Here is a 26961-nt window from a genome sequence, read left to right on the forward strand (position 1 = left end):
TATATACACCATAGAAGAGGCCAAAAAACCATGTGAAGCATTAATACAATTGTCACCTAGGGATGCTTCTCCCATCCAAGGCATTCTTAGCTGATGAGGCAGTCTCTGCATCCGAAAATTGCACCAATGCCTAAAATGTTCAAATATCATTAACTGAATAAGATTTTCTCCAAGGATGGAAGTAACAATAGGACAACTGCTAAAATTATAAATTATTTACGGACCTGAAATCCAGCTGTTTTCTCAAAGGTAGTAATTTTGTGCACAAACCCGAAGGCTGAAAAGACCTGTGCATAATATTGGATAACCTTCAGAATGCAATTAAACCAAATGATATCACACCATTCATCACATTTTAAGAATATCCCAACACCTACCAGATGCCTACCATCATACAAATTATCATTTTACAATCATAGTCAAAGCAGATACACCTGAACTCCAAACATAGACCTAGTAGGATGTCTAAATAGATAGCTACAGGTAACAAACATTAAACATTAATATACAAACCCTACTGCAAAAAACTGGGAAGTTCAAATTATAAAAAATTATTGCTCGNTGACACAAAAAGTTTGAATACTACTGATAATGGAACAAAGTATTTTAAGTCAATATTTTACAATTCTTTGATTACTGACAACAAGAATAATCACAGACAGACACCAGGCTAGTGCATGTGCAACTCTTCTATACTGCTATATACACCATAGAAGAGGCCAAAAAACCATGTGAAGCATTAATACAATTGTCACCTAGGGATGCTTCTCCCATCCAAGGCATTCTTAGCTGATGAGGCAGTCTCTGCATCCGAAAATTGCACCAATGCCTAAAATGTTCAAATATCATTAACTGAATAAGATTTTCTCCAAGGATGGAAGTAACAATAGGACAACTGCTAAAATTATAAATTATTTACGGACCTGAAATCCAGCTGTTTTCTCAAAGGTAGTAATTTTGTGCACAAACCCGAAGGCTGAAAAGACCTGTGCATAATATTGGATAACCTTCAGAATGCAATTAAACCAAATGATATCACACCATTCATCACATTTTAAGAATATCCCAACACCTACCAGATGCCTACCATCATACAAATTATCATTTTACAATCATAGTCAAAGCAGATACACCTGAACTCCAAACATAGACCTAGTAGGATGTCTAAATAGATAGCTACAGGTAACAAACATTAAACATTAATATACAAACCCTACTGCAAAAAACTGGGAAGTTCAAATTATAAAAAATTATTGCTCGAGTGCTACTGCCAGGAACAACAGTAAATGGAGGACATATAGTGGATAATGTTAACAAAGAAAAAGCTTGTAATTTTTTTTTCAAGAATAACATAGAACTTATATACCAATTAAGAGGATATGATTAAAACGCATAATGGTATATGCCAATCAAACATTAAGTAAATTTCAACTCCTCTAAGAGAGATGGATATGATGAAGCAAAAATGCAAATCCAAAACAAATTAGTAACACCTGACTAGCTCACTTGAAGAAAGAGCAACTATTGGTTTGAAATCAATTACCATCTATAGGTATAATATATCCTAAAAATAACCATAACGAAATAAGTTGTTAAGTAATGGTTGAAGACCTCTAGAANCTATCCTAAAAATAACCATAACGAAATAATTTGTTAAATAATGGTTGAAGACCTCTAGAAATTTAACATTCATCCTACCATTTTAAAAAGAGAAGGCAAAGTCACCCACATTTTTCAGATGCATATGGAATATCATCCTATGAATCCTTCATCTATTTCAAATGTTTGTCCATTAGGGCAGAATACTTATATACTGAAAACAGATAATCCAAAAATTTAGAACAAAAAATTCCTATACTCTGAATCTNTACATTTTTCTGATGCATATGGAATATCATCCTCTTCATCTATTTCAAATGTTTGTCCATTAGGGCAGAATACTTATATACTGAAAACAGGTAATCCAAAAATTTAGAACAAAAAATTCCTATACTCTGAATCTCATGACTGGATTTAGACAGTAGTATTACTGGCACAGCATGCAGAGATGATAGGGAGAAGGATGCACAAGAGAGCAGAAATGATTATATCCTAAACTGTGAAAGGTAGGAGGAAGTTGAGGAAGAAGAGAAGGGAAGAGAGAGGTAGTGTTAAGGAAAGGAGAAAGGAGACAAACACACATGTGCTCTTTCTCCAGATGCACTAAGCTGCCATCAAAGATATTGCCTTGACAAGGGCCTGCTCATTCATTTACATTCAAGTCAAACAAAAGCTTTTGAAACATGACAAACTATAACCTAATCACCATAATTTAATCTTAGTGCCACAGAGGTTCACCTTTAACTGCAACAAGAATGTATTACAATCTGCTTACCAAGTGCAGAACATCAATGCTGACAAGGCGTGCATCAGTGCCCTCAATTGTTACCAAAAGTACATTTCCAGGAACATCAGCTGTAGTTTTGTTGTTCACAATTTCTTGCCGGTTAGAATACTGCAGATAAACAGTTTTTCCTCTTACTTGAGCAGGCTCTGAGGATGATGCGTAATATGATATCATTGCAATTGCTTGATTTATGTCTACCTGTAATTTGAAACTTGGTCAAACATTTATCGGAATGACCAGCTAGTGAGGTATACTGATGACGGAAAACAATACATGAGAAAATACAGCACTTACAAACTCAATAAAAGCTTGATTTCTGTTTGCCCCGACATTACATTTTGTGTTCACAACTTTTCCAAATGGCTTCCCCAGTTCAATAAGTTCCTCCTCCGTGCATTCCCAAGGCAAATTCCTCAAGTGGAGAACCTTCGACGGTGGTTGGGTATAACGGAACTGTGGCTGACTAGAAACCGACGACATTTTGCCCAACTAATAGGAGAACACTGAAAATTTATACACAACCGTTGTATTGTTAGAACATAAAATTCAGTACGCAGAAATAAAAACAGGCGTTCATTAACCTATAATTCTCTATCACCATCAACAATTGTACCATCCTCAATTCTTCATTGATATGAACAATGTTCCATTGTCTCGTTAACTGATATACAGAGAGAATCTGGGGATGCATAAAATAGAGCCATGCCGGTCAATGAACAAGTTTCTTCGTCTCTTAAATTTCCCATCTTGTCTTGTTTGGGTTTTAGTTTTCATTTTCTATCCCTCGCTTCTTTTACTACTACTTCCTTTTTTTCTCCCCAACTTCTAGAGTAAGCCCATAAAGTTGAAAACAGCAACAAATGGACCAAAGAACTTCACCACAACAGAGGTCCAATCAAACGTAATTTCGAAGCACAGACCAATCTACCAAACATACCAGTAAAAGCAAGATCGCCAATAAGATCGACCCGTACAGAATAATCAAAGAAATTAACAGACGATTATTAAGAAAGCACCTGATAAATCAATCCAATGATTCAGGCTACATCGCAATGTCATTTATCGTCCACATAATTACAGCAAANAACGATTAGTAAGAAAGCACCTGATAAATCAATCCAATGATTCAGCTACATCGCAATGTCATTTATCGTCCACATAATTACAGCAAACATCCATATGTACATAATCACAGAATAAACAAAACAATATAATCGATAACGATAAAACCATCATCAAACACAACAATCTTTCAAGTAATAATCATGCAGAACGAAGAAGTCGAAAGCACGAATCGGGAAAGCAATAGACGGCATTACATACCAAAATACCTAAAGAATCGAAGAACGGAAAGCGATCCACGAGAAGATCGAGATAGCGAAATAGAATACCTGAGATAGTGGACGACGATAAACCCTCGGGAAAGTAAAGAATTGAAAGAGGTGTGAAAGTTAGGGTTTCAGAAAGACGCAGAGGGAGAAGTTTTCTGTGGGCTTCTGCAGATGATCTAAAACGATAAAAATAAGGATGTTTTTTCTTTCTTTTCCCTGGATATATGGCTTGGCTTTGCAAGGGGTAAAATGGTCCAAATAATTTACGTTATGGCTATCATACGAGAATGAGAGACATTTTTTTTCTTTTTATTTCTTTTGTTTTAATTTAAGATAATTTTGCAAAGTTCCAAATTTTTCGAATTTCCGTTAAATTTTTACTATAATCTTCCAATTTTATTTAAAAAAAAAAAAAAACAAAATACAAGTGTAATTGCAAATTTTGTTCTAGATATTTTAACAATTTTATAAAAAATGCTTCATAAATAATATTTCTTTTCTATTTCTCTCTTTTCTATTTCTCTCTCCAACTAATCTCACTGTTTTAGAACTAACATTTGATCTCACTGTTTTAGAACTAACATTTTCACATGAACTAACATTTTCACATGATCACATGACTGTTTTAGATCATCCCGATATCTGTCTTTGATATTATTTGTTAAGAAATGCTTCATAAATAATATTTCATTTATCTCTCCAATTAACGTATGATCGTCCCGATATCTGTCTTTAATACTATTTGTTACAACTCAAAAGAAAAAGCACAAAGAAAACAATATCGTCGTCCCGATGTCTGTCTTTGATACCATTTGTTACACCTCGAAAGGAAAAGCACAAACCAAAACAAAACAAACTACGGTTGATCAATGGAGACGTGCATTTGAAAATTTGAATGGGAATAGAAAAGGGCAAGTCAAAACAAAATTTGAATGTCCAAATGGAAACAACTATACTAAATCAGAAATCAGATGTATCAACAATGTTTTTCACTCTATGTACTACAATAAACATGCACAGGATTATGTAACAAAAGGTTACTTTGCAGGCCTGAAGTCCAGTTGCAGGGATCAGCTATGGAAGTGGAAGAGAGAATTAGATCACAAGTTCAGGAAGTTTGGCCTACAAGGACATCTTTATAAGGGGTTGGAGCGGCTTGCCTTCCCTTTTCTTCATCGGAGAGTCGTTTTCTCCGCCCCTGATCCTCTAGGATTAGGGGAATCCTGCCTTCTCGTTCTCCGAGAAGACGCTCGTTCGCCCCTCCTCGAAGCTTCTCAAGTCGCAATCCATCAAACTGCTGCATCTTGAATACCTTATGCACGTTTGCCAATCCGCCTAACAAGAGTGACAAGCTCCCAAAGATGCCTAACCAAACCCAGTTTTTGCCCTGCATTGACATTCACATCACTTCATTTGGATGCCATTCATTGTACAACCACTTCGTTATAAAAATGCAGAGACTCCAAGTCAGAATTTTATCCCTTGAACAAATATTGAAGTACTACTCATAATCACGAAAACAGAACATTAGGTGATTAAGTGAATTATAGACATTATATACCAGCAAACTCCTCTTCGATACGATCTTCGCACGATAAGAAAGTTAAGAAACTAGAAAGTAATAGAAGTATATGATTATGCAGAAGGTATAAACTTATAATTCAAAACAAACAAAACTAGATCAATACACTTTTACTTGAAGATGGACAATCTGCAATATAACATAGTAATACTTCTATACATTATATGCTATAAATAACACAATAAACATCATCTCAATCGTTCGCTATTCGACAGTACAATATAAATATTCATGCACATACCAGAAGCTCGAGTCCGTGATGGGCTAACCCGGCCTGCTCAAAGCCATTGAGGACTGCAGCAACAAAGAATAGCAAGCTTCCTATTAAAAACGGAATGTGGACACTCTGTTGCAAGATTTGAACATGACCGTCGGCTCTCTCATAGATTTGGCATGAGTTGAGGATTGATCCAAGGATCCACAAGGCAGGACCCGCAATAAGCATATCCAAAACATGCTTTTCTAGTTTGTAATAATCATATCCTTTTTGTTCCTGCAGAAGTGGATTGAATGACAGCTCTTATAAAGTGCAAAAGGAGGGGGGAAAAAACAGAAAACAAACACTAATGCTGCAAAAGTTAACATTATGAATAGAAGGAATTGATCACATAGTTGTCCTACAATGCAAATCATAAACTATGGTGAGCATTTTCATGATTTTGGCATAGCTTCTTGTCTTGGACATGGAGTTTCATATTTATGTGTCCCTTGTATCAGAAGTGAGACCTCCAGTAGGAGTAACAAAGGAAGGTGAATCCCAAAGCATTGTCAAGTACTTAGAAGGCAAAAGGATGACTCGAGAAGTATACCACCAAAGATTCTTAGTAGTAAAAGCACCCGACTCCAACTCTAAAATCAGGGAAAAAGAAGGTAATTGAAAATTTCATCCCAAGTGGTATAACAATACTGTTCTACAGGAGTAACTAAAAATCGCTGACCAGTTTTTTAATTGAAAAATGAAACTGGGGTAACCATTGTCAAAAGAAATATCTAATCTTCCATTCTGACAGCAACCGTTTCATGTTTCGTGTATTTTCAAAATTCAATAAGAAAAAACAAGAAACAAGAAAGAAATAGAAATGTTAACTAAAAAGCCTCACACTACACACTCTTTCACTCATTTTGCTAGAAATCCAAGTTTTCTAACAATGGTAGGAAAATGGCTTTGGCTCCATTGACCCTGAAACTTGAGACTCTTCAAAGAAGTGAGTGATTTTAAAAGGTTGCTTGATTTTCCGTGCCATAGGTAGAGAATGCAGTTAATGTGGTTCAACAGAACCACGGTTCTAGAGATAGTCAAAATGTGAGATCCCGCATTGGATGGAGAGGGGAACGAAACATTCTTTAACCTCTCCCTAGTATACGCGCTTTAAAACCCTGAGGGGAAACCCGGAAGGGGAAGCCTAAAGAGACAATATCTGCTAGCGGTAGACTTGGCCTGCTACACATAGAGTTAGATTTTTGTCGTTTTCTTGTACTAATTCTAAAAGACCAAGGGAAGAGATCAAAGAGTGAACTAACACAGCAAATTTCATCAAACCAAACCAAAGAACCAAATGATCGATCTAAAATAGCAAATTTGAAGTGAGGTTATGCCTGTAGTTAAATTCCAATTTGGTTAGAACACCATTTTGGTCCTCAATTTTGGGACTTGTTCCATCCTAGTCCTTGTACTTCTAGTAAATCTTTAAAACAGTCACACCATTAGTTTGAGGCCAATTTACATCTAATTTACTTGCTTTTTCTGTATATCACTATCGAAAAAGCAATCAATGCGTGTTCTAAATTAACTCAAATAATTTCTCATGAAAGAGAATGCCTGTGAGAAACGCGCGTGGCTGTGGGGGACTTTGAACATTAGAAATGCCATAATCAGCTCAAGTTGACAAGAGCTGTGTCATTCTGGCATGAAAGAACAAGTCCAATTTCAGACGAAGAATATTTTTTACCTGGAAAGTAGAAACTGAATGTGTAACCCCGAGTAAAGAAGGGGTAGACTACATCCGAACTAGAGTAATTTTGAGGATCTTGACTACGTAACGTTAAGAAGTACTTAAAAGAACGGAAAGTTACCACTTATATCAACAAAGAACAACTTCTCTTTTCGGTAGCTCAATCATAGCATACATTTACCTAAAAAAACATCAAAATAGGTTAAAAGAATCATGTTAATTTGCGAGGACAATCTTCGCACCTAACATGGTCGTGTTGTATAATGGTTTGTAAGGATAGTCTTCACACTTCGAAATCACTTCGAAATCTTGATCAGAGTATGACATATTACAGAATGAATCAACGGGAATCAAATTATTAATCCGCACCTGAATTAGAAGAAACAGAGTACCCAACAACAAGAGCAACGATCCAATCGCCTGAAGAAATGGAACAGCAAATTCCACAAACAGAAGCTGGACGTCGTACTGGGCCAGCAGCGGCAACCGGTAATCGATTCCGGCAAGATGCGCGAAGAGATCGTGCACATTAACAATCAAAATTAGCGCAGCCGCGAGCACAATTAAGGCCAAACCGGATTTGGCCTCGCGCGAAAGCTGAGCCACAAATCCGCCGAGAAGAAGGATAGTGGCGAACAAGTAGAGGCCGGCGTTTATGTACTCGGCCCGGCTCCGGGCCGCCCGAGGGCCATACGCCCTGAAATCCCTAGCGGAAGCGAGCTTCACCATGGCCTCTGGTTCAGATTTTGTGTGTTCTCCTGGACTTGATCTGTTTGTGGTGCAGGGGGAAATGAAGCCCGGAATCTACGAAGGGGTTTAGAGAGAGAAACAGAGGGGTTGTTGACGTGTTACGTTACGTGGCTGCATGCATGGAGGGGTTTAAAAAATGAGTTTCTTGACAGTTGGAGCAATAACTGACACGTGGACCAATTAGTCAACGGTATGAAAGTGAAAAAAAAAATAATGATGGGGACTAAATTAGAATTTGTTAAATAATGGGGATTAAATAAAAATAACTAAAACATTAGGGACTAAAAGGTATATAATATATTTTTAATTTAATTAAAATATACAATCTCTAAAACCCCTAAAAGAAACCCTCGCTACTTCTTCTGCTAGCAATGTCAGTGAAGAACAATGAACAAGTCGGGTTAACCAGCATTCATACTCTTCATCTCGGCTGAATCGCCTCACGAATTTGGAAAAACCAGTGGTCGATTCATCTCTTCCAAGCTTTTGTGAACATTAACAAGCGATTACGTTAAGTTTTCGAGCATAAATCCGTCATTTTTCTCACCTCTCCGCTTGATATTCGTCTCTGCTGTGTAAATTTGGAAAGCCCTGTAAATCTGTAGCCCAGGGTTCTTGTTTTTGGTGTCCGCCATTGACATTACAAAGCAGAGGCTTGAAATTGGGTGGAAAAGATCAGTTAACGCACACCATTCACTCGTAACTGAAACAATACTGCAGAAGCCTTAGGAGATGGAAGAAAGTGGAAAAGAATAGCTGGTAATACTTGCTTCACTCTTATTTCTGAATCCATAGTTTTGAGTTTTGATTCACCCGCTTATTTAATTTGTACATTGCGTCTAGTAAACCTGTTATTATCTGTAATATACAGTTATATTGATGAATGCTTCCTTCATCTGCATGAGTGATCGATGAGTGAGAGAAGCTATCTTAAATCAATTGCTGCTAATTTGTGATTGTCCAGTAATACATGTTTTAATCACTTTAACTATTGCTTCCCTTTTCCTATTCAAGCAGGCACACTACCGCAGTCTATGATTATAAGTGCTGTTTCAACCCCAATTCAGAATGATGAGGGTTTCTTCATTTTTCGGAACATGGAAGCACAATCGTTGGAAAGCTTGCTTGAAGCTATTCCCGTCTTCTTGTAAAAGTTTACATACTGAGAACTCCAAAATTGTTTCTACTAATATTTGTATAAGTCGTCACGTAAGAAATGGTCATCTTGATCTTGCCCAAACTCTGTTCGATGAAATGCCTGTAAGAAGCGTTGTCTCATGGAATATCATGATTTCTGGATACTCCAAAGTAGGACAGTATAGTGAAGCTCTCGAGCTGGCTTCAGGAATGCATTGCAGTAATGTAAAATTAAATGAGAAGACTTTTTCTACTTTGCTGAGTATTTGTGCACATTCAGGGTGTACACATGAGGGAAAACAATATCATTGTTTGGTTTTGCAATCTGGGTTGCAGATTTTTGAGCTTGTGGGAAGTGCATTGTTGTATTTCTATGCGAACACCGATGATATTAATGGAGCTAAGCTGGTTTTCGATGAGTTGCATGATAAGAATGATTTGTTATGGAGCTTGATGCTTGTAGGGTATGTAAAATGCAATTTGATGGATGATGCTTTTGATCTGTTTAAAAAAATACCTACTCGGGATGTGGTGGCGTGGACTACTTTGATATCAGGGTATGCCAGAAGCGAGCACAACTGCAGAAGGGCATTGGAATTATTCTGCTCCATGTTCACAAACGGTGAGGTCGAGCCTAATGAGTTCACTTTTGATTGCGTTGTGAGAGCTTGTGGGAGACTAAGATATTTGAGTCAGGGCAAGGTTGTTCATGGGATTTTAACTAAATATGGATTCCACTTCGATCATTCAATTTGTGGTGCACTGATTTTATTTTACTGTCAGTGTGAAGCTGTTGACTTTGCCAAGACAGTTTATGATAGTATGGAGAGACCGTGTTTAAATGCTTCAAATGCTCTTCTGGAGGGGCTGTTATTAGTGGGAAGAATCAATGATGCTGAGGAAATTTTTGTCAAATTAAGAGAAAAGAATCCGGTTTCATACAATTTGATGCTTAAAGGGTATGCAATTAGTGGTAGGATTGAAGAATCAAAGAAATTATTTGAAAAAATGACTCATAAAACTCTAATTTCATCGAACACTATGATAACTGTGTATTCTAGGAATGGTGAAATTGAAAAAGCTCTGAAATTATTTGAGTCAACGAAAGGTGAGGGAAATCCTGTGACATGGAATTCAATGATATCAGGCTATATTCAAAATCATCAGCATGAAGAAGCTTTGAGACTCTATCAAACCATGTGCAAAACATCAGTTGAGCGTTCTAGATCAACATTCTCTGTTCTGCTTCAAGCATGCACATGCCTAGGAACTATTCTATTGGGTCGATCACTCCATGGCCATGCAATCAAGACAGCCTTTGACTCTAATGTTTATGTCGGAACATCTCTCATAGATATGTACTCAAAATGTGGGAGTGTCTATGATGCTAAAATCTCGTTCGCCAGTGTTTATTCCCCTAATGTAGCAGCTTATACCGCTCTAATTAATGGATATGTGCAGCATGGGCTTGGAGTTGAAGCATTCTTAGTCTTTGAGAACATGTTAAAGAACAAAATTGTGCCAAATGCAGCTACACTTCTGGGGATTCTTTCTGCATGTAGTCGTGTTGGTATGGTCAATGAAGGAATGAAAATTTTCCACTCTATGGAAAAGTGTTATGGTGTGATTCCAACTTTAGAACACTATGCATGTGTGGTGGATCTTCTTGGTCGGTCGGGACATCTGTATGAAGCTGAAGAATTTATCAGAAACATGCCAATTGAAGCCGATGGGGTTATTTGGGGAGCTCTGCTAAATGCTTGTTGGTTTTGGATGGACTTGGAATTGGGCGAGAGTGTGGCTAAGAAGATGCTTTGTTTGGACCCCAAAGCAATTTCTGCTTATGTTATTCTGTCTAATATATATGCTATATTAGGGAAGTGGGTAGAGAAGATCCATGTGAGGAGGCGATTGAGGAGCTTAAAAGTGAAAAAGGATCGTGGTTGTAGCTGGATCGATGTAAATAATAGAATTCATGTTTTCTCTGTAGGAGATAGGTCCCATCCTAACTGTAATGCTATTTATGCAACGTTGGAGCACATATTAGCACATGTAAACTCTATAGTTCAATTTGACCATGTTCCCAGATCAGTTTCGGAGGTTTCTTTTCCAAATCCAATACACCACTTCCTTTGACTAGCTCGCTATAGATATATATTTTCGTCATCTATGACCATATATCCCACGACACGTTCATTCACCTCCAGAACATGTGCAACCCTTATGTTTATTCACCTTGAAAACAGTTCTCCTAAGTGAAAGTGAAGGTGAGGTCCTGACTGGTTTCCCTTTTAGGAGTGCTCCATGAATTGTACTAACAAATTTCAGAGGATTGTATGTTTTCTGTCCTCTATTTATTCATCCTGAAAATGACTGAAATTATTTTTGCAGCTTCTTCCTCTTCTTTTCTTTTCTTTAGTTATTATTTTTAAATTGGAAGATGTTGAAACTAACCAAAACTTGGTCTTCAATTCACATTCCAAAATCATTATGACTTCCCCTCTCTAAGGCTTCGGTTTCCAAGTTAGATGCTTTCTCTTGTCTCTCCGACTGCTTGTTCAACTATTATCTTCATCCAGGCAGCCACTGTTTGTAACACATCAACTTTAAAAGCTTGTCGACGTTAACTTCCTGGACATTATGAGACAGTGATGGCAGGGTAAATTTGGTCAGTCTCCTTTTCCCTTACTTTTTACGTTCTGAAATATGTGTAGAAACAGGACTTGCAAAAATCTTGTTAATCTGTGATTTCTTTTGTAATAGTATCATGGGAACTTCTGTTGGTCTTAATGTTCTTTGGTAGTCTAATTTTGCGTCTTGCTGCTGAAATCTGAATGATTATTGTTTCAAATTTTGCTTGTTTTTGAAAAGTCACTGATTCCCAGAGACGTTCGATAACCTTTTGTAACCTTTTCTATTATTATGGGCTTTCTACTTGACTTTTTTCCCACTCTTAGATTCTTTATTTTTTAGCGTCTGACTTCAACTTTTACAGTGTTCATTGGGATTCTTCTGTGGGCCAAAATCAAGGGAAGTATGCTTTGTTTTACTTAAAGGTATGATTCTGTTGACGTTTCTGCTACTCTATTTCGATTTCTTTTAGTAATATTCTTCTCCTTATTTATAAGTAATAGCATATATTAATAATGAAAAAGTTATTGGAGGGAAATCAGTAAAGCGTTGCAACAAGACAACCAATCTCACTTGTGAGATAAGGAAATTCTAAATCCAATCAGAAGGACCTCCAAACATTCTAGGAGTGTCCTTAAAATCCATAGGAGTGGGTCTGCCAGTTAGTCTCGGAGATGACAATTCACAGTGATATTTCAACAAAAACACTTTAGTTGATACTTCAAATCAACCACATAGAACAGTTGAATAGCCGCGGGGAAGTGCCAAGGTCTATTCAAATTAATTAAGGGCAGAATACATTTTTGGGTCTCTACTATTTGAATTTAGTTTCAAAACTAACATGGAAGGACTGCCGCTTTTCTCTCCAAGCTAATCGTGTAGCAACGAGCTCTTTGGGCTTCACTTCCCTGCTCTAGTTCAAAACTAGCTAGGCATCTTCCTTAGTCTTGTTACCACGTTAGCCAGACATTTATGCAATAGAAACAAAGACACAGGTAATGGGTTACCTACTCTTAACGGTCAAAGCGAAACCTTTTGTTCCGAATTAAAGAATTCGGAATGAATCAAACCTCCCCAAGTAGAACAAAAAAAAAAATCCAAACGTACTCTTGATTAGTGCTTCTTGCAAAGAATCTATAGAAAAAATATATTCTACTTCAAATTCAAGTATAGAATAGTATTAACTTAGTACACGTGCATATCTATCTCTTCTAAGTATTCATAGATCTGAATCTCCATTGAAGTATCTATAATGTAATATTAGGATAAAATCTTTGTGCTTCGTGTCACTTGACATATTTGTACTCAAAAGGCTTGAGGTTCAAATCTTCACTCTCGTTGTATTGAGTTCAACAAAACTATATTGAAATATGAAAATAAACATTCAGTGTGTAAACCCAGAAGGATTTTTCGGCTTCTAGAGAGCGGAGAGACCTTTGGCTTCTAGAAGAAGCATTTATGTAAGAGAGATCACTAAACTTGAGAGCCATTTTGGTGTGGAATTTGTTTTGCATTATTCTTTTCCATGTCCCAATTGGCCACAGCCTCTTTAACACATCCTTCTTCTTCTTCTTCTTCTTTTCCCTTATTCCTATAGATGCAATACAACACAAGCTGTAGCAACCCTAATGGGCTTCCCACTAGATTTGGAGACTGCAAATCCATTCAAAGTTTCACGAGTTAATTTACTTTCAAGTTCATATGGAAAAAAAAAAAAACCAAAAAAAAGGAGAGATTTGGTAATACTGACTGCAAGGAAGAGGTCATGGCTGAGGAGTCCATAAGCTAACCACAAAGAGCTTGCAGAGAAGGAGAAGAATGACAAATAAAATGGCATAAACTCAACACTCTTTGTTTTTATTACTTGTTTCTGCATGACAAATAAACTTTTAGTGACAAACACAAACATTGTCTCTTTTGTAGGTATCAGCTGTTGTGATGAAATTAGGTGGTCGTTTGGTAACATCCGAGCAAAAGTGAAAACAAGAAACACGAAACAAGAATGTCGGAGCAAGTTTTAACTAAAGGGTTTTGGCGCGAGCTTACCATAGCTACCAATGGAGAGCCATACATGGCAACAGAAGCAACAAGACCAATGCATCCCACAAAAAGCTTCCGAAGATGGTGACTTTTCAAAGCAAAAGTAGAGATCATCCCCACACAGCTGAACACTATAACTACTCCCACCAATCTCAAAGCCACCTTCTTCTGCAGATAATTTTAGAACTTTTTTAAGCCTAAAAGAAACCATATTAATAATTCTTATAAATTTTGAGCTTAAACATATTCATTGTTTCACTAAGGTCATTCGTTTTTACTTAGCGAATTTGAGAAAATTTCAAGTGAAATTATCGTCTAAATAGTAAAACGTGAGACCCTCCTACCAAATTTCATAGAAATTTGCAGTAGTAGAGGCGATTTTCCTCTACTAAATCACTGTTTTCAAAACAAACGAACTTCGAGTAACCGAACAAATTCATGTTTGAAAAGAAAACAAGAAATTAAAACACAAAATGTTTATCAAACGGGATCGTAGACAAAAACTTGCCTTTCGTTTTGGAGAGGAAAACCAGAAGTAGATGAAAATGAAAGAGAACTCAAGAAGAACACCAAAGCCATTAATGGTGACAACAGGGAAGTTCTCCCATCCATTGCTCACAACTGGTAAAGCATACCAAGTATAAAGAAGACAATTCAACAGCGCCACAATGTATGGAACACATGAAAACTCCTCTGTGCTCTTCTTCTTTACAACCCTCCAAAATGTCAATCTGCATAAACACACCCAACTTATTAATTAGCTATGTGGGCATGCCTTCAAATGCTTGTACACTTCAAGTTGATATCAAATTCATAAAATGGTGTCTTTTTGTCGCGTTTTAGGCACAAAAACGTTCGAGTTAGATAAGATTCAAACCATTTTTTGTCTCCAAACAATAAGAACAAAGCAAAGTTAGCAGATTTCATTACATGGGAACACAATAAAGCAGCAAAGAAGCACCATTTCCTGCATAGAGAAACACAAAGAAAAAAAAATGGTCATTTTGAACAGAAATGTTCAAAGAAATTCATAAAAGAACAAAGCATACCAAAGATTCCAACAATCATTCGAATGCTATGATGAGATCCCATGATGTTTTTTAAGGTAATTATGTGTTGAGAAGAAGAAATTAAAGAGATATTGGAAGGAAGAGAGCTAATTAACTTGTTTTGCAATGACACTTTAAATAGAGAAGTTGTGAGAGGGATTTAAATTAAAGCATATTAAAGACAAACTTAAATATGTGGATGAAAATTGAAGTTGTATTAAACTATGTATTATATATGAGAGTAGTGGCATATATGTCATTAGCCAGTGGTATTGCTATATTTTTTTTCCCACTATCCAGCCATGCATACAAAAGAGAGAAATCTATCTTCGTTTGCTCTCCTGTTCTTCGTTTGAAGGGAGATTTTTCACTCCGTTAGAGGTGGGTCATCGACCCCACGAATTAAATTGACATCTCGAATATCAACCGAAGATAGAGTTAAAAAAAATCTCGAATTCAAGAAACTAAGACCAAGTCTTAAAAAGAGTTTGTATGATTCAATCTTTTTAGACTTAGTCTGATTGCAATCGACAATGTATGTTGAATAACCGAACATAATATTCATAGTTGAATAAGTGAATTCTACTTGGGATCTTAAAAAATCATATGATAACGTAAACTCCATGACATAGCTAATGATCATTCTCGTTACACACCCTATATGACATAGCTCAATGCTAGCTAGTCATAAAAAAGAGAGGGAAGAAGAAGAAGAAGGAGAGCGAGAGGGACTACTAGCTCATTCATTTGATGATCGATAACAAGCGTTTGGATGATCAACAGTGTAATCCGATCTGCAGCACCAATGAAGAAGAATGGTGGCGAATAACGTGCAGGCACAAAGAATATGATGGTGGCAAATGCGCGGGAGAATGAGAAGGTTGAGCAAAGATAGAAAAAAAAGACGAACGAGGAAAACTGAGAGTAAAGATAAGACGATAAAATCTAGCAACTTAAATCCATGAAACCTATCTCGGTGAAAACTAAATTTCTAAAATTTAATTATCTTAATTTAACTGAAACGAAGAATTTCAATTAATCAAATAAAATTCAATTTAATCTCGACGTTGACTACTAATATAGAGTAAATATTTGTAATTAGTTGCATAATTAGGTCTTCTAATCTCATTATTTGAATGTAATTATTTCAATAATGGAACATCAAACCTAATTGCAAAGTTGTTGTCTACATTGAATAATATTGCAATTGTTTCTTCCTTCACAACTCCAATTTCCTTTTTAATCAAATTTCATATTTAAAAAATTACTTATTTCTTGCACGATTCCAATTTCCCTATAAAACAAATTTATTATCCAAATATATCCACATGATTTATTAACTAAATTAATTCTTATCAAATATTTTTTTTAATCATAATTATTATAATAACATTTCACAAATTCCATTTAATTTAATTGTTTTTACTTAAATTATTTGATAAAATAATAATTATTATTATTTATAGAGAAAAATAGAAGAAAATAGAAGCAATAAATAAAAAATTAAGAATATTGAAAAGCTATTCTATTTAAATTATTTTATAATCACTATAAAAGTCTTCAAAAACAATGGGAAATAGATTAATTCTAAATAAAAGCAGCATTACATTAATTACTTAAACAAATATGAGTCAGTAGTCACTCTTTTCATTTAAATAAATATATATATTTTCCTCTTTTTATATGGTTTTGATTTGAAAGATTTCCTCTACGTGGAAACCTAGCTTGAATGCATTTAAATTTTTATTTACTTATTCATTTATATTTTAATTTTAATTTCTTCTCGTTAACTAGGATAACATTAAGGCAAGGGATTAGGGTTAATCTCGGCTTCGAGATTCTCTTTCTAAAGTACAAGCCTAACATGAACCGAAAAGAACTAAACATTGAAATACTTACCATCCGTGTATCTAAAAATCTTTAGGGATAACACTGTGTGACTTATAGCGATGTGATAAGATGAGTACTTGTTAGTAACGTGCAAGGTCAACTATTCATCAAACCTAACACGAACAAAAAAAACATTAAACGCACAAATATTTATCATATGTTTATCTAAGGACCTTTAGGGATACCACCATATTACTCGAAACTATGTGATAAGATGAGTATTCATTAGTAACGTGCAGAGTCAACTATTCATCAAACCTAACACGAACCGAAAAGAACTAAATTCTCAAATACTTACCATTGGTATATCTAAAAACCTTTAGGAATACCACCGTATAACTCGTAACAGTGCGATAAGATGAGTACTCATTTGGGTCAACTATTCATCAAACCTAACAAGAACAAAAAAGAATTAAGCGCCAAACCATCAATAGATCTAAAAACCTTTAACTTTAAGGAAACCGTCGTATTACTCATAGTGATGTGATAACATGAGTACTAGCAACGTGCAGGCCAACTATTCATCAATAGCATAATTTTTAACTTATTATCTGTACTAACATAAAGATAAACAAATGAAGTCACTCAACAATTTACAAAAATTTGTACGTTTATCAATCATACCTATAAAGTAGAGTCAACTATTCATAACACAAACAAAAAAACAACTAAACACTTAAATACTTACAATTAGTATATCTAAAAATTATTAGGGATACCACCATGTTGCTTGTGGCGATGTAATAAGATGAATACTCGTNAAGGCAAGGGATTAGGGTTAATCTCGGCTTCGAGATTCTCTTTCTAAAGTACAAGCCTAACATGAACCGAAAAGAACTAAACATTGAAATACTTACCATCCGTGTATCTAAAAATCTTTAGGGATAACACTGTGTGACTTATAGCGATGTGATAAGATGAGTACTTGTTAGTAACGTGCAAGGTCAACTATTCATCAAACCTAACACGAACAAAAAAAACATTAAACGCACAAATATTTATCATATGTTTATCTAAGGACCTTTAGGGATACCACCATATTACTCGAAACTATGTGATAAGATGAGTATTCATTAGTAACGTGCAGAGTCAACTATTCATCAAACCTAACACGAACCGAAAAGAACTAAATTCTCAAATACTTACCATTGGTATATCTAAAAACCTTTAGGAATACCACCGTATAACTCGTAACAGTGCGATAAGATGAGTACTCATTTGGGTCAACTATTCATCAAACCTAACAAGAACAAAAAAGAATTAAGCGCCAAACCATCAATAGATCTAAAAACCTTTAACTTTAAGGAAACCGTCGTATTACTCATAGTGATGTGATAACATGAGTACTAGCAACGTGCAGGCCAACTATTCATCAATAGCATAATTTTTAACTTATTATCTGTACTAACATAAAGATAAACAAATGAAGTCACTCAACAATTTACAAAAATTTGTACGTTTATCAATCATACCTATAAAGTAGAGTCAACTATTCATAACACAAACAAAAAAACAACTAAACACTTAAATACTTACAATTAGTATATCTAAAAATTATTAGGGATACCACCATGTTGCTTGTGGCGATGTAATAAGATGAATACTCGTCAGCAACATACAAGATCAACTATTCATCAATAGTGTAACCTTTTAACTTATTATCTCAATAAGTGGAAACAAATGAACCATTTCCATAATCTTAGAAAGATTAGTGGAGCATATAATGGAGCCTTATCCAATGGTGTTATTGCATAATGATATGAATGCATCCAAAAACCAACAAAAGCTTAAAAAAGGAAATGGAGAGATAATCATGGAGATAATGTGTAGTAAAATGGATGTAAATAGTTAAAGCTAAGCCTACAAGTGCAAAGTAGAGAGAGAAGATGGGTGAAAAGGCCTACAAAACTTGTCTTCTTGTTGATTTGAATCTTGTGCAGTGCCATTGATGATTTTGACATTATTCTGCCTGCCTCTGCCTCTGCCTCTGCCTTGCCTCGCTCACTGCATAATCCTCTTCCTATTATTACCCATCCCTCTCATGGTGTGTGGGTGAGAAGAAAGCTTAGGAAGCATGGGAAGAAAGGGATGAATATACACATTTCTGAACAGACAAAATAATTTTGTATTCATTTGCATGTCCTTCCTGAGGGAGGCTGCTGCAATTGGAATACTGAGCAGAACTTCAGGATAAGATGTGTCATATCTCCCCTCTCTCTGTATCTGAATTTGTGTGTCCAGTTGGGGAAGAAGGTTAGCTGAATTGAACACAGACACACTAGACCACTTCCCCAGGTCCCCAACTACCAGTTGAATGTTGTATTTTGGGTGAAGATTACAACGCTCTGCTCTGCCTAAAACAATCACAGTGACATATCAAAGAGTTTTAGGTACCCATTTCAAGTTTAGTTGGTGTCCTCTTAATCCTAAAAGAATGAAACTACACTACATGACCTTGGCCTTCCCCTCTCTTTTTCTCTTTCTCTCTCTAAGATTTCAATATTTTAATCCCTTCTGTAAGTTGTCAACTACAAGTCTACCAACCCAACAAGTCAAACCAACAAACTTACTCCCTAAAGTTTGGTGGGCAGAAGAAAATATAGGCAGCATTCACATGAACTTAAATTTCCCTGTGGAAGTTTCAGATCTCTCTATCATAGTTTTTCCTAAAATTCTTTTCATTCCCAGTTCTCTATCTTCCTGTTTTTGTGCTGCCTCTAATCTTTGGGGGGAACATGGACAACCATCGTAGCCAGCAACAAGCTAAAACAACTCCACTAGAGTCTGAAGGTTCCTTTCATCTACTTGATGTTCTATTTTTTCTATCTCCAATTACTCATCATGAAGTTGGTCTCTTCTTCATGATTTTCTCACCTTTTTTGAAATTTGTGGCCTGTTATCTAACAGAAGTCAGCAGCACTAGGTGGCAGTTTATAACGATGACAGCACAGGAGGAAGATCTCATCCATAGAATGCATAAGCTGATTGGAGATAGGTAAGCTGTGTTCAAAGCAAAACCCAGATTTAAAGAATTCTCCCACATTTCTAAGAATAATGGAGATGGATTCTACTCTTTTTCTCCTTGACTGCTTTCCAGTTACCTGTAGTATCAAAGTTTCTAAGAAAATGGCTTTCCATTTCAGGTGGGATCTGATAGCAGGCAGAATTCCAGGGCGTAAACCAGAAGAAATAGAGAGGTATTGGATAATGACTCACCTTGAAGGGTTTGCAGTGAGAAGAAGAGGGTGAAAAAAGACAGAGGAATGAAGGGTTTGGAGAGAGAGAGAGAGACATACAGGCAGTGAGGCTCAGTCATTTAGTCATCAAAGGTTTCTGATGGGTTCTCTCCCTTTTTTTATGGTTTCCCTGCTGATAAGCAGCTTCTAATAGCTTTAGTGTGTACTGCAAGTACCCTTTTTAAGAGCAAATGGTATGGACCTGAGCAAATTTTTATCAATCAAATAAAACATTAAATTTATGATTCTAAATCAAAAACTCAAGCAAAGACTCCTCGGTTCACTGTTCTACTTGTCACACAAACTGATAAGGAGAAAAGTAATAAGGATTACCTAAAGATCAAGACAAAATAATCCGTATGTCACTGACTCGCTGTTTGAAAAGAAGAATTATATGAACAGTTGATTCCATGGGCACAAATGAATGAGACTTAATTCAGTTAGCATGAAGAAGATTGCTTGATGATTTGGTCAGCCAGTTCCTTTAAGGTACAGAGTTGCTTCTCAAACCATAAAGCATTCATATCTCCAATCATTAGCTTTTGAGATGCACAAAAGATGGCGACAGCAGACACTTCTGAAACAACCCTACTTTATGAAGATGAATATTTTATTTTAATCTATGGAATATCTCTGTACAAAAAGTTTAATAAAGGCGAGAGAAGTGAGAATTTACTAAGACCTATGGATATATTTTAAGCACATAGATAAAAATATGAAGGATATTTTACTTGAATCCACGGAATTTCTCAGTAGAAACAACGAAGGCAATAGAAGCGAGATCTTACTATGATCTATGGATGTTTAGAACACAGATAAAGGTGTACCAAAGGATTGGAATGACCAAAAACAGGAAAGAGAAGATTTTCCCAACAGGAGTGATCAACAAAGGGAACAGAGAAAGAGAAAAAATAACATTACTTTTAGGAATAAATGGAAAAAATGTCACAAAATTTTTCAGCTACATCAGAGCAACCTGAAATTAGTTTACGCCTCCAAAATTTGCCCACCCCTTCTATAGTTTTCTTGTCTTTTTTTTTTTTTTTNTCTTAACTCTTACAGGCAACAGGCAATATATTTAGAAAGAAAAAAAAAACCTCTATCTGTCGTCGGGTTTTTGCAACATCCAGGGGACATGTAGCGGCAGCAGAAAGACTTCCAGCTACAAAACCAGCAGAAAAGTTGGCCCCAAGCACAGTGGCTGCATTAGCTTCATCACCTACCAATCCAAGGAGTTTCCTTCTGACCTATAAAAATATGAAAGAAGCCCAGTTAAACATAGAGTACCGTAGGTTAAAGATTAATAAAACCTCTCTACAGCTTAACAGCTAAACTCTCACTGGTTCAAGGGTTGACCAACAAATTGCTGAGAATGGAACATCACGTGCAAGTTGCGCCCCCATTCCAGTCCATAGGGCACGATAACTTTTTGCTGCTAAAGTTGAACTAACCAAGGTAAGAAATTGAACCGGAATTTGACCAGGCGTAAAGAATGTTCTTAAAGAAATTAGTATTGATTAGAAATTAACTTACAGGCAGTTTCACCATTCGTTGTGCTCTTAACATTGGAGACAACACCTAGTAAAGTCTGCCAGACTCCAGGCGGCTTCTTGCCAACTCGCATCTCCTTAAATGCCTATACATTAAGAAAAATTCATATCATTCATTTAAATGCATCCCACGACATGAGCAACTTCCTATTAATAAAAAGAAATTGTAGTCAAAAGTGTTCTTTAAAATTATTCTTTTATGTTCTAAAATTTTGACTATGATTTTGAAAATACTTTAAAATATAAACCAGCTTAATTTCAACAAAAAAAAAAAAAAAAAAAAAAAAAAAAAAAAAANGTAGGTTAAAGATTAATAAAACCTCTCTACAGCTTAACAGCTAAACTCTCACTGGTTCAAGGGTTGACCAACAAATTGCTGAGAATGGAACATCACGTGCAAGTTGCGCCCCCATTCCAGTCCATAGGGCACGATAACTTTTTGCTGCTAAAGTTGAACTAACCAAGGTAAGAAATTGAACCGGAATTTGACCAGGCGTAAAGAATGTTCTTAAAGAAATTAGTATTGATTAGAAATTAACTTACAGGCAGTTTCACCATTCGTTGTGCTCTTAACATTGGAGACAACACCTAGTAAAGTCTGCCAGACTCCAGGCGGCTTCTTGCCAACTCGCATCTCCTTAAATGCCTATACATTAAGAAAAATTCATATCATTCATTTAAATGCATCCCACGACATGAGCAACTTCCTATTAATAAAAAGAAATTGTAGTCAAAAGTGTTCTTTAAAATTATTCTTTTATGTTCTAAAATTTTGACTATGATTTTGAAAATACTTNCTTCCAGCTACAAAACCAGCAGAAAAGTTGGCCCCAAGCACAGTGGCTGCATTAGCTTCATCACCTACCAATCCAAGGAGTTTCCTTCTGACCTATAAAAATATGAAAGAAGCCCAGTTAAACATAGAGTACCATAGGTTAAAGATTAATAAAACCTCTCTACAGCTTAACAGCTAAACTCTCACTGGTTCAAGGGTTGACCAACAAATCGCTGAGAATGGAACATCACGTGCAAGTTGCGCCCCCATTCCAGTCCATAGGGCACGATAACTTTTTGCTGCTAAAGTTGAACTAACCAAGGTAAGAAATTGAACCGGAATTTGACCAGGCGTAAAGAATGTTCTTAAAGAAATTAGTATTGATTAGAAATTAACTTACAGGCAGTTTCACCATTAGTTGTGCTCTTAACATTGGAGACAACACCTAGTAAAGTCTGCCAGACTCCAGGCGGCTTCTTGCCAACTCGCATCTCCTTAAATGCCTATACATTAAGAAAAAATCATATCATTCATTTAAATGCATGCCACGACATGAGCAACTTCCTATTAATAAAAAGAAATTGTAGTCAAAAGTGTTCTTTAAAATTATTCTTTTACGTTCTAAAATTTTGACTATGATTTTGAAAATACTTCAAAATATAAACCAGCTTAATTTCAAAAAAAAAAAAAAAAAAAAAAAACTGCTAAATGAGGCCCAAATGATAAGGCAACGTCTTAAGGATGATTCAGCTATGCTTCCAGGAGCTCATATTACCTGCATTCGAGTTCTAGCAAGCTCAATTGGATAACAAGTTGCACAAGCCAAAGACCGTGCCAATGCACCAGCCACTAAAGGAACATAAGGAGTAGCACTAGGATGATTCTGTGAAGTGATATCCTCTAACCAGTTTCGGAATATGTCATAGCAAGGTAGATAGATTCCCACCTGTTCTTTTAAATAAAAAAGACATTAATCATTACTCATAAAACTTTTAGACAATGAGAGGGGTGGCCTTGGATTAATATGATGTCATACCGTGGGAACAGCAAGAGCTAGGCCAGCATTTGTGCCTCTCCATAACCTTGCAAATCCTTCCTGTGAATTTTAACGTGTAATGAATACTACTAAAACAAATGCATAGTTCATAACATACTTTAACTAGCAGACACATCTATTTTACAAGCCAATTGTGTTACATCATTCAATACCAGAAGCAGTAGTTTTCAAGCAAAAACAAAGAAATAAATCACAAGTTTATCCATCAGTTAAGATTAACTAGAGAAAATTGACCAACCTGTCGAATGATTTTGTAGAAGACATCCAACGTCCCTTTGTACTGAAAACAATCAGGAGGACATATTGCTACTGTACCATGAATCCCCGCACGCGCACATGAAGGCGAACACCTTAAATCTGCAAACATCTGGCACAGCATATAGCAATCAAAGATTAATTCAAGCCTACAGAGAGATATCAAGTCCAACAAAAAGACAGTAGAAGCATAAAAATATTAAAAAATACAAATTCCAAAATGAAGCAAAACATTAAGAGTAAGATTTGATAATATGATGACAGATCCTTGCTCCATAAACTCTCATACCTCTCGCAGAACATTGTCATTCCCTAAAGGCACCAGAGAATGCAAGCCAGAAAATTGAAATGGCATGCCTAAAGTACTTCTACTAATCAATCCAGATTATAAACTTCACAACTAGAAATAGAGGGACAAACGCATCATGGGTTTAGGTTCTATGACGTGATTTATGACTAATGGCTTTTGAAGTGAAACTCAATCATCTCCGAGACAAATCAAGTAAGGTATTCATTCCTGGCAGGAAGAATAAACACAAAGTCAACGAAGTTTTAATCTTTAAATCAAGTAACTATTTGAATTCAATTCAATCTAATTATACATGTTCTCTTTGATCAGATTAGTCAGGGGATTTTAGAAAGAGCCAAAAAAAAAATGCTACATTAAATCATGTTAACGATAGACAATATACACGTGGAAAATATTTGCATTTAAAAAAAAATTAAAATTACAAAATCATAGAAAGGGAATGAATGCCCTGAAAACTAACATAATTAGCCAGACATCAAATATCGATACACTGTAACATCATATATCACATAGAAAATACAAAATAAAAATCAGAAACACGATTAGATTCTAAGAAGCTATATCCAAGATAGGAACAAAAATGAATCAGACTTCTAGGTAATTGAACAAACCGTATTTGGTCCAAAAAATGCCATGCGACTGGTCCAATCACTAAGTGGATGCGAATAAGGAACTCCGGCAGCTTGAGCTTGCAACCTTGTCTAATAATTCAAAAAACATAGAAATGATTAGACTGCAGAGCACGCTGGGGAGGCCAATAATATATAATCAAGGTTGCAGAACACAAGGGAGAAGCGAGAGCGGCCCGATGTATACATTGATTCAAGGTCAAATAGTAAATAGAAAATTTAAGAACATCTGAAACTGCTTCTAGTTTTCAAGGAGTCATCTGTAACTATAAATTTCAGGTTAAACTACTAATTTAGTCCTTGAATTGTTTTTTTTTTCTTTTTTACAAAAAAAAAAAATACTTGTTTCCTTGACTATTTTGACTCTAATAAGTACCTGACATTAACATCGATGCTTAAATATTGACTTCACACCTTGATTGAACTAATAGGTGATAATTCTACATGTGACAAAGTAGCAAGATAAAATGTAAGCAGGCCATGCCAAAAATTCAAAAAGATGGACAGGCACGATACTTTTTTTTGGCTTGCTCACCCTTTATCTAGGTTAACCATTCCCTTGCTGATACATCTTCTTTCCAATCATCGCTCATTAGCCCAAAACACATACCATGTCAATATTTAAATAGGGACTTGATAAATTCAAAATCGAAAGTAATATAATTGCTACGTCCAAGACTAAACTTGTTACTTAACCTAAAATTAACAATAATCCCTTTCCTTATTTCTCCAAAGTTCAAACATTTGAATAAACTGAAGGAGTTGAGGAATCATCAGATCATCTTAAACAGCCCAGTAGGAAGGATATATTTCTTAAACCACCTTCCATCCTACGCACCTAAATAAATTTCTCTCAACAAAGAACCGTTTATTCACCAAAGTTCATCTAATCAAGGAATGTTCAAAAACATGCACGCCCGTGGTGTAGGGAGCCAGATAACAATATGATATTTAAACATTAAAAAACAAACAAACAAACAAAAAAACAAAGAGCAGGCTCGTAACTTGTCCCCAAAGGCACTTAACTAACCAACCATATGATTTTACCCCCGCCGTAGTTTTGCAATCACTCCCTCACGATTCAAGTATTTAAAACCTCAAAAACAGAGAGAACTCTCATTCAACATTACCTTGACAACATCAAGAGGATTTACAATAATCGCCGAAAGAAAGGCAGCACCAGCAGCAGAGGCAGCGCGTTCTACAACCCCCAATTTCTCAGAAGGAGAATTATCATTCGAACACCGAGACGGAGAAGCAGAAAGCCTCCCACCATCAGTCTCAACAACCAACATCGCAGAATCACGCTCACAACTCCCAACTCTCTGAGCTTCCGCCGCCGAGCCAATCCAAGAACCATGCCCTCGCTCCGATTTCACCATCCTCTCCGCCAACGAGTTCATCCTGCACAATCCAAACACTCGCTTCTCAAATGAAACATCAACAAGAGCCGAAACCTGAATGTTGGAATGGCGATTGAAATATGCAGTTGGAGAATGGAAAAACAAAAACAAACGAGCTCTGCAAATTGCTGGGAGAACAGGAAGAAGGAAGAAGGAAGTCTCACCAGAAGAAAGCGGAAGAAGAGACGAGAAGAAGGTCCAAGAACTTTGGCTCTATTGCTCCCCGCGGCTTAGGGCCACTCTTCTAACCTTTCATATTGACCTCCTAAATTTCTTAGTAAATACCTAATTATTCGCCCTAAATTCCCTTTCCACAGATTTTATTTTATTTTCTTTCATTTTTAAATATTCTACTTTAATTTATTATATTTATTATATTTATTATATTTATTATATTTATTTCTGCGTAATTCTGATTAATTCTATTTAATTTAGGTTGCGAAATATTAAGGGAAAAATAAAGTTACCATCTTACCCTCCTCTTCAACTATTTGATTATTTCAAAACATTTTTAGAATATATTATTTTAATTTTAGTTTAATTAGTTAAAATTAATTTAATTTTAAAATCTTCTAGAACTTATTTTATTTTGTAAGAACGTTTACGACGGGCATGGAATTTATGAATTTACAATACAAAGTCAATGGCTATACAAATTTCTCATGAATTTTATGGGAATTTCCTTTGAAATTAAGATATATTTCTTAGAAATTTTGTTGAGAATTCCTAGAAAAATTAAGAGGCTAAATTGGTAATTTCAATTAATTAGGAGACTCGTTTCGTTTTTGTTTTTTTTTTTTTATTTGAGAAGTATTTAGTAATTATTTATTGTTTATTATTCTATGAAAAATTAAATTAAAATTGTAAAATTATATTTGAAATGTTAAATTTTAAAATTATGTATCCAATTTTTTTATTTATTTTGTTATATTTGTTTTTAAATACTTAGTATAATCTATTTTATAAGTCAATAATTATATATATATATATATATATAT

The 26961-nt window shown here is 35.6% G+C and overlaps 4 protein-coding genes and 2 pseudogenes across 7 annotated transcripts in view; 2 read left to right on the forward strand and 4 right to left on the reverse strand.

Moving 5' to 3' along the window:
* The window catches only part of LOC111795018, a 9939-nt pseudogene extending 1915 nt beyond the window's left edge, over nucleotides 1-8024 (reverse strand).
* Nucleotides 8025-8345: 321 nt separating this feature from the next.
* On the forward strand, nucleotides 8346-14069 carry LOC111796211 (putative pentatricopeptide repeat-containing protein At5g59200, chloroplastic). 3 transcript variants are annotated; one of them, XM_023678961.1, is made up of 5 exons: nucleotides 8346-8760; nucleotides 9019-11405; nucleotides 11718-11806; nucleotides 12134-12194; nucleotides 13693-14069. In XM_023678961.1, exon 2 carries the CDS (start codon nucleotides 9070-9072, stop codon nucleotides 11272-11274), a length of 2205 nt encoding a protein of 734 aa, XP_023534729.1. In that variant the 5' UTR covers nucleotides 8346-8760; nucleotides 9019-9069; the 3' UTR covers nucleotides 11275-11405; nucleotides 11718-11806; nucleotides 12134-12194; nucleotides 13693-14069. The 3 variants fall into 3 exon arrangements, with proteins under 3 accessions (XP_023534729.1, XP_023534728.1, XP_023534730.1); XM_023678960.1 differs by having other exon boundaries at nucleotides 9019-11806; XM_023678962.1 differs by having other exon boundaries at nucleotides 9019-11806; nucleotides 12169-12194.
* LOC111796215 (bidirectional sugar transporter SWEET3b-like) lies at nucleotides 12979-15033 on the reverse strand. Its single transcript, XM_023678969.1, has 6 exons — nucleotides 14859-15033; nucleotides 14740-14776; nucleotides 14318-14540; nucleotides 13816-13977; nucleotides 13520-13639; nucleotides 12979-13422 (listed from the first exon to the last, which is right to left on the reverse strand). Exons 1-6 carry the CDS (start codon nucleotides 14899-14901, stop codon nucleotides 13243-13245), a joined length of 765 nt encoding a protein of 254 aa, XP_023534737.1. The 5' UTR covers nucleotides 14902-15033; the 3' UTR covers nucleotides 12979-13242.
* The window catches only part of LOC111796216, a 22364-nt gene continuing 8775 nt past the window's right edge, over nucleotides 13373-26961 (reverse strand). The window contains exons 6-7 of the mRNA XM_023678971.1: nucleotides 26204-26207; nucleotides 13373-13383 (exon numbers count right to left, since the gene is read on the reverse strand). The gene's annotated coding sequence lies outside the window, so the exon portion shown is untranslated. The remainder of the gene's footprint in view (nucleotides 13384-26203; nucleotides 26208-26961) is intronic.
* LOC111796220 (transcription factor TRY-like) lies at nucleotides 18471-20217 on the forward strand. 2 transcript variants are annotated; one of them, XM_023678976.1, is made up of 3 exons: nucleotides 18471-19538; nucleotides 19656-19743; nucleotides 19892-20217. In XM_023678976.1, exons 1-3 carry the CDS (start codon nucleotides 19484-19486, stop codon nucleotides 19995-19997), a joined length of 249 nt encoding a protein of 82 aa, XP_023534744.1. In that variant the 5' UTR covers nucleotides 18471-19483; the 3' UTR covers nucleotides 19998-20217. The 2 variants fall into 2 exon arrangements, with proteins under 2 accessions (XP_023534744.1, XP_023534743.1); XM_023678975.1 differs by having other exon boundaries at nucleotides 18471-19743.
* LOC111795020 lies at nucleotides 21034-26206 on the reverse strand (annotated as a pseudogene).

The sequence above is a fragment of the Cucurbita pepo genome, chromosome LG05 (genome assembly GCF_002806865.2).
Source record: "Cucurbita pepo subsp. pepo cultivar mu-cu-16 chromosome LG05, ASM280686v2, whole genome shotgun sequence".
Classification (NCBI taxonomy): domain Eukaryota; kingdom Viridiplantae; phylum Streptophyta; class Magnoliopsida; order Cucurbitales; family Cucurbitaceae; genus Cucurbita; species Cucurbita pepo.